Genomic DNA, 8,127 nt, shown 5'->3' with positions numbered 1-8,127 from the left:
TTTTTAGGGGTGCAGACACGTTCCTTTGTGAACATTCATGATTTTTTTCAGAATTTTTTGAAACATGGGAGCATTTAAGATGTGGTATCATGAACTTTTTTTCAAATGGTATCATGGGAGCATTTAAGGTGTGGTATCACTGGATGTCCGCCCATCTGTATATATCAGTCTGTAACTTTTTTATCAGTCTGTAACTTTTTTTTTGAGACAAATCAGTCTGTAACTTGGACTATTTTGCAGTGCTTATATGAATACGGCCTGGCCCACATGATGACACGATGGTTCAGCCCACAAGGCTACCGCCACGCTTGCGTAAATACGGCCGAGCCCACCGGCACAAACCCAAGGCCCAAAACTTGAAGCGGGTTTCCGACCCAACAAGGTGTGCAAAACCCGTCAACCCGCAAAAAACAGCCCTCTTTGCCCTGCTTCTGCGGCTTGTCCCCAAACCCCAAAACCCTACCTCTCCTCTCCCCGCCGTCTCGCCGCCCTCCTCCTCCTCCTCTCGCGCCCCGCCCCCATTTCCTCGCCCGCCCCGGAACCCTAGCTAAACCGGCCGCCGCCGCCGCCGCCGCCGCCATGATCACCGGCGGCCAGAGCTACGTCTCGGCGCCGCCGGCCTTCTCCGCCGACGGCCGCTTCCTCCTCGTCTGCTCCGGCCGCTCCGTCTCCGTCTTCAGCACCTCCACCGGCATGCTGGTAAGCGCAGCCCCCGACCGCGGTTCCTCACCATCTGCGCGAACCTTGTCCATCCGCGCCGCCGCGTGTGGCCTCGTGATTGAAGCTGATGTGGCTCGCCCCTTTGGGGTCTGTCGTGCTGCAGGTGTCGGAGCTGGAGGGGCACGAGGGGGACGTCACCGCCGTCGTGGTGGTGCCGCCGCAGAGCAGCGCCGCGGCGGCCGCCAAGCTCGCGACCCACTGCTGGACGGCGGGGCTCGACGGCTTCCTCATCTACTGGGACTTCGCCACCGCCGAGCTGGTGCGGAAGGTCAAAGTCGACGCCCCAGTCCACTCCATGGTGAGCCGCTCGAGCCATCGTCTTATGCCGAGCCTGTTGATTTGAAGTCGAGATACCGTAGGCGGGGCTAATAATGTTTCTTATCTGATGAGTGCAGGTGATTCCCAACATAAGCAAAAAATTGAAATTGACCGAGGTGTATGCTCCTTTCGCATTCGTCTCTGTGGAAGCTTTGAGCAACAAGGCTATTCAAGATAAGGCAAAGGGCAAGCCAGTTGCTAAAAAGAAGGAATTGTGGGGGCAGCTGAGGATTTATGACTTGTGGAAAGGGTGCCAAGTGGGTTCTGAACTGGCTCAGGTGAGGTTTTCGGATTTGCCCATTCCATTGTCCAGATGAGAATTTATGACATTTTCTATGCTTAGAACTTCACCGTCTCATTATTTTCTTTTATCCAAACAGACACGGAAGCCAGAAAAGATTGTCGTGAGTTGTTCTGGAGAATTTTTGGGCATTGCAAATAAGAGACATCTCTATATATGGAGCATACCTACGAAAGATTTCAACCATGACAATATAAGGAAAATAAAGCTTGGTCACACAAAGAAGTTGAGCACCCTGGCCTTCCATCCAAGTGAGAGAATTGTTGCTGGTGGTGATGCAACAGGGAGGATCTTAATCTGGAGAGGTTTTGGAAAGGCCAAGTTTTCTGGAACACATGGTGCAAAGTCTCAAGTTGATGAAGAAAGGGATGGTGTAAGGGGTAAAGATGATGCGGGTACTTGCACTACATGGCACTGGCATTCTAGCGGAGTGAACTTTCTCAAATTTTCTTCCGATGGAGCTTACTTGCTCTCAGGTTTTGATTACTGATGCTTTTACTGTTTATCGATGCCATTTTTGTGCTACATTTTAGTCTTGTATGTTGACCCTGATGTCTAGTCTTGTAAGTGACAAGCATCTTCTGATCTTACAGGTGGTATGGAGGGTGTTATTGTTGTATGGCAACTAGATACTGGAAAGAGAAGGTATAAGCCACGTCTAGGATCTCCTCTTCTGTTCTTTGTAGATTCTCCAGACTCTTCCATTTCCTGTGTAAGTATCACTTCTCTTACCTCCTGTATGATATTTCAGTGTATTTACAAGAACCTGAAATCTATTTCTCCTCAGAGAAGTTATTTTGTGATTTAAGAAGTTATGTGAATCTGGTATTCTGGCTTGTCGTAATCCTATATGCCTGTGTGAATAGAAGTTTCGTTTGTTTCAGATGTGTAGACATGCCTAAACTTTGCTCTGCTTCTTGGTTGCGAGTAACGGAAGTTTTAAAAAAATGAGATCATCAGATTCCTAGTAGGCACACCTGGCGTGAAATATGTGAACATGCTTATCATGTAGTCATTCTGCATGTTTTCATAGTATCATTTGGTTGCTACTTCTCGTCTGCTTTATAGTTTGGATGCATTATTCCCTGTCGTGTTGCTGCTAAATTTGTACTCCCTCCATTCAAATGAATAAGGTGTGCAAGCATTTCAAAATTGAACTTTCACCATAAATTAGACCAACTAAATGTGGGTTATATATATGACAAAGACTATACCGTTGAATTCTCGAAAGAAGTTTCCCATGGTACAATGTTTTAGTCGCACAGAATATATATTATGGGTCTATCTTATGGTCAAAGCCCAAAGAGAAAATGTTGTGATAGTATCATGTGTAGTTGCTGTCACAGCAGTATAACATTTCGAATTAGTACCGTTAGAAGGTTGGTTCATCGATGCCTCTTTGTGCAGTAATATTTACTTAGAGAGGATGCCAATTCATGAATTTGGGCTTGTACAGCTTCATATTAGGAACTGATCAAGCAATGTGATTGGAACTGAATGAATAAAGTATATCTGTCGAGCTTTCACTCTGTTATATAGACATGGACTGTATTTACTTGTAAACTGGGCTGGGATGAGGATGTTGATTGATAAGAATGATATTGACATCATATTCCATTCTGAATTGGGTCGCCAAGACGCCAAGTTTTTCATGCTACAATTTTTTGTTATTTGCAGGTGTCATGTACAAATAACCAAGTTCATCTTTTAAACATGCCTAACATGGAGGTCCTGAAAACCGTTGCTGGAATTAAGGTTTGTGCATCAAAATCTGCAGTTCCGCCCTTTAATTGTTTATGCCAGCAAATGACATCGCCAGATTTTGGTTACCCTTGTTCTGACAATTATTCAATATGCTTGAGACTTATGGCTGATTGGCTATGAGGGTGCTTGGATCCAAGGGACTATTTTTAGTCTGACTAAAAATAGTCTCTTTTAGAGGCTAAAGTTCCAAGCACCCCTGACTAAAGAGAGGCTAGGACTAGTCTTGAGGCTAAAATTTTTTAGTCATAGGAAACCTACTAAAATATGTATTAGCCCTCTCTCTCCTCATTTAATTCCTCTCCTTTAACACATGCGAGTTCTGGATTGGAGGGTTTGGAGGATAATAAATGCTCAATAACTTGATTTTAGTCTCTTTAGTATTTGGATCCAAGCATGGGTGAGGCTAGCAAGTTTTAGTCCCACTACTTTTAGTCATGGGACTAAAACGTATCCAAGCACCCTCTATATATATTGTCTCTGTTTATCTCCCCTTATGGTTTTACCCTCTGTGTTTGTCTCCTCAGCTACCTATTGCTTCCGCGGACTTGAGTCGACGAGATGTGTGTGGATTTGATTCCACTAATGGCCTTGTTGCTATACCAACACAAGATTACTGCATACAATTCTATAATTTGTTTGAGAACACTGAGGTTTCAGAGGTAAGACAATCAACTTAAGAGATTTATTGTGCGCAACATTTTAGTAAGATTGACCCAATATTGTTAACCTGCTCAGGTGCAAGTGTGTGAGAGGAACTTTCAGCCTGTTGACGATATTACGGTGTGATACCTTTGTCCTATCCTGCCTTTGTTTAACCACTTAAGTTCTCTTCTTTATAGTCTATGTTTCTTTTTAATGAATTTTCTTCTCAATGGTTATGTTGTATCTTATTATGTGATAATATTTCAAAGCACCAAAGTCATTTTGCTGTAATCTTCTGAACATGGTTGACATACTTGCTGTGTCGTATTTACTACTCTTTCTGTAAACAAATATTAAGGCATTTTAGATCACTAAAATAGTGATGTAGAACGTCTTATATTTGTTTACATAGGGAGTATTATAGATTTCTTTCATTGGGATCTCTGGAATAAACCATTATGTGATATTCATAATTTGTCAGTCTCTGTTTGGTATTCACAATTTGACACCTTTCTTTTTTCCCTTAATATAGTTGTACATCTCTTTAGTTTCCTTGTCCATTGGTGGCAATTTAATGTGCACTGTGGAGGTCAAGCTTCCTGAAGAAGAATTAGGTGGCCTTGTTACACTGAAATTTTGGAACCAAGGGTCTCGTGCTGGACAATTTCATCTGTCCACTGTCATTTATGAGCCTCACAGGTTGGTGTACATGCTTATTAGGTCACTGATAGATATATAGTGATACTATGTTTTCTGACTCACATGTTCCATAACAGTGATGCTGGGATTTCTGCCGTTGCTTTCCATCCAGGAAAGAACATGGCTGTGAGTTCTTCGTTTGGTGGCAACTTCAAGGTGTGCATGTCATATCAGCTTTGTGGATGATGCCTTATTTGATTCTCTCCGTATCCTGAGTATATTTTGACCTGTAGGTGTGGGTCCAAAGTTTGTCTTTACAATCAAGTGACGGAAAAAGTCAATCTGGTTGGAGATGCCAATCAGTTGGCTCATACAAGTGAGTTGACCATGATTTTCCTTTAAACAATACATGTTTACATTTAGTTGTATAAAGACTAGTTATAAGCATATTTAGTGTAACTGCTTAATGACCTGTCTAATCACACATATAAAGAGCAATCATTTCATTTATTGTCCATTGACTTGTTAAATGATGCAGATGATATTTTGAATAACTTAATTTTGTAGGAAGAAACCTATGACAGCCGCAGCCTTCTCAGGCGATGGATCTGTTCTTGCGGTTGCAGCTGAGAGCGTCATTACTCTGTGGGACCCTGATAATAATGCACTTGTTGGCGTGATTGCAGAAGCACTATCGGTATTTATTGTTCTTTCTGTTGTACTTTTGCCACTATATTGACCCTGGTGATTTGATTTTTTCCCTCTTAAATTTGCAGCCCATTACAAAACTTTCTTTCGCTGGGGATTCGGCTTATTTGATGTCTCTATCTCAGAGTTCAAAACCACAGGTTGCTGTGTGGAATGTGTCAAATCTTTCCATGGAATGGTCTTACACCCTTTTCGCAGAAGGTATTAAACTATGACGGCAAATTTCCATGAAGGCGGAATAGCATCTAGCACACGATGAATGCTTTACATTTTTCACTATGCATTCTATTTCTAGCATTGGGTAACCCAGTTGTGGAGTTCTGAATCAGTAATATTGGTTTAACCGTAGAAGCATCAAGCTGCTTAGCCATGCCAATTAGAGGCACACAAATGATCTGGCACAACCTTGTTGCACCAGCTTTTACTGGTTGCACGACTTTTACTCATTTAATAACTCAGCCCAGTATGACCATTCGGATAAATTTGGCTATCTTCAAGGGCTACCAAATGATCACTCAAGTAGCCCAGTTCCAGTGTAATACTGTTAATAGATGTGGTTCATGATCCAATTGTGTTACACACTTTCATCATATGGAGTAAAGCACCACACTATAATTAGGGTTAGGGTCCCTTGTTCTAGCCTGGTTCCTTGTACCAACAAAACAAAATGTTTTCAGGCAAGCACATTTGATCTAGTTCTAATGTTAGTGTTTATGCTTTGACAGCTGCATGTTGTTCTTCAAGTAAGAGTGAATTTGCGGTTCTTTCTCTTCTAAGCTGTCCTGAAGGAGGAGCACCAGCAGAGCAAGATGGGATAATACTGATTTTCGATGCAGAAAATTCAAAACCGGTTTCCTCCTGGTCTGTAAAGAAGGTATGCTCAGATAACTTGCTATATTTCATGACCAACTACTTTTGAAGTGCAATATAGACTTTGTGAAAGTGAATTTTTTGTTATTGTCCACTTCAAAAAGTTGCAGCTTTGTAATCACAGAATTTTTCGACTAGGCTTATGAGAGATGAGCTGGCACTTGGCCAACCCATTCTATTTGTTAAACCAAGCAAGTGGGCTATGTTTAGAGTAACATTAAATGGTCCATTCACTGTCTTGTTCCTCTAAGGCTCTAACCACACTGGTAGTTCATTGTGTGTTGTCTAGGTTCTGTTGGTTTTGTTGTTTGGTTTCTTCTCCACTGAATATATCTACTTTTTTAAAAGGGGAATTCACCAGGGAGTGTATTAATTCGTACGCTTTGATTACCTTCTCATTTCTTTCAGGCAAAAGGAGGTAGCATTGCTTTTGTGAAGGATGGTCCCTCTTTTGATGCAAGCACAGACGGCACAAGAGGTGGAGAGGCTTCATTGCTGGTTTACGTAAATGGTTCACATGAATGTGTTATCTTTGATCCCCTAAAGAACGAGGAGCCGCAAATCAGCAAGAGCACACGGAAAAACATTCAAGCCGATGAACCTGGTGAGTTTGTTGTACGACTTTGTTGCTTTCATAACCTGCGCACTTGATTGTTAAATGCCATCATACCTCAAAGAGACTTTCTGAATATCATTTACATCGTGCCTGGTGAAAGCAATTTTGACCTATTCCTTGCTGCACTAGAAGTGATAGAAAATGTACTCATGGTCATCTCTGTTGTTTCAGCACCAATCGGTTATGCTTCTATTTATGGAGAACTTCCAAAACTGGAACTGAAGAAAGAGGTTTCAGATATCCCATTTATCCCATCAGACAGACCCTGGGAAACTATATTCACTGGATCATCTCATGCTCTCCCGCCTCTCACGAAACTGTGTTCTGTTTTCTTGGCATCATTGCTGGAGAAGAGACCGGTTACAGACGAGTGAGAAGCACCCACCGCAGTTTTCTCGCAATATATAATGGTATACTTGCTAGTTGCAGTTGTCAGTGTAGAAGCAAACGAAAGCCGACTCGTGCCGCCAAGGCAAACGGTTTATGCCCAGAAGGCCGCAGTATCATGGACATCAGCGCTTGTCACGCAATCCGGTGGGTGTTGGCAGTGAAATTTGGTGACTGGATCAGAGCTCCTTTTGTAGTGATATTTAGTAGTGTCAGTGAATCAGTCTACTGATCCTAGCAATTTTGCCCGTCACAGTTTAATCTGTAATCTGAACTTTTGTTGTGATAATTGAGTGTTTTCAGCCAGTGAAGAGTTTGTGGCACGACGATACAATCATAACCTGTACATCACGCGATGTTGATCGGATGATTTGGAGACTGAAAATCTGTCGTTTTTATTATTAATCTATCCTTGCACGCATGGTTTACTTGATAATATATATGTGAAATGTATATACTTCTGTACTTTCATGCCAAATGGTTGACAAACATGCGCAGGCCAAGTGTGCCCGCCATGGCATGACCAACAGCATGCCCAATGGATATGGGGACATCATCTCTGAAGCAGAAGGCGGATAGTGTGTTCTCCAGGATTTCTGCTCGTCAATATGCTCTCTATCGCTTGAACCGCGGCTTCATTGATGCGAATCAATTCGTCATCAGAGATGTCAGTGCATGACGCACCCTTGGGCACTTTATTATAAGCCGACACAACTTGGCAGAGTTGAGTCCACCGTCTGGGGAGGATGCTTCTTGCAGCCTAATGGACATTGAGTCGGTCGGGCAATTGGGCATGTTTGTTAGTTCTGAGTTATACATTTTGAAATCAAATTTCATATAGCTATTACAGTTACAGTTATGGCAAAAACACAGCTCACTTCTTTTAATTTGATCAGAGTTTGCCCGCAACCAGTGGCTCTTCGGAAGATTGCTTGTATGCCAAGAAACACCTCTTCGATAGTTGTTTTTACAACAATTCATTGCAGCATCAAGATAGGCAGGTTTGGCTAAATGCACTACAGAGAATTCCGGGCAAGATGATTTTACTCAATATAAGCTGCGAAAACAGTTTTGCAAGAATTTTGTTGTGGTACAAAGGATGAAGAGAAACTAAAACTAAAAGGTTTGCATGTACAAATCTTGCGCTCTCCGATGCGTGCAG

The 8,127-nt window shown here is 42.4% G+C and overlaps 1 protein-coding gene across 1 annotated transcript; it reads left to right on the top strand.

Moving 5' to 3' along the window:
• Nucleotides 1–437: 437 nt before the first annotated feature.
• On the top strand, nucleotides 438–7,370 carry LOC125507841 (Transducin/WD40 repeat-like superfamily protein). The gene is made up of 16 exons (XM_048672363.2): nucleotides 438–699; nucleotides 824–1,018; nucleotides 1,116–1,316; nucleotides 1,419–1,815; nucleotides 1,933–2,051; nucleotides 3,017–3,094; nucleotides 3,628–3,762; nucleotides 3,839–3,883; nucleotides 4,278–4,444; nucleotides 4,522–4,600; nucleotides 4,678–4,760; nucleotides 4,952–5,081; nucleotides 5,161–5,293; nucleotides 5,818–5,966; nucleotides 6,371–6,566; nucleotides 6,750–7,370. The coding sequence occupies exons 1-16, from the start codon at nucleotides 580–582 to the stop codon at nucleotides 6,950–6,952; spliced, it is 2,430 nt and encodes an 809-aa protein (XP_048528320.2). The 5' UTR covers nucleotides 438–579; the 3' UTR covers nucleotides 6,953–7,370.
• The last annotated feature ends 757 nt before the right edge of the window (nucleotides 7,371–8,127 follow it).

The sequence above is a fragment of the Triticum urartu genome, chromosome 5A (genome assembly GCF_056163025.1).
Source record: "Triticum urartu cultivar PI428250 chromosome 5A, HENAU_Tu73, whole genome shotgun sequence".
Classification (NCBI taxonomy): Eukaryota; Viridiplantae; Streptophyta; class Magnoliopsida; order Poales; family Poaceae; genus Triticum; species Triticum urartu.
This window is presented reverse-complemented; position numbering and strand designations above follow the sequence as displayed.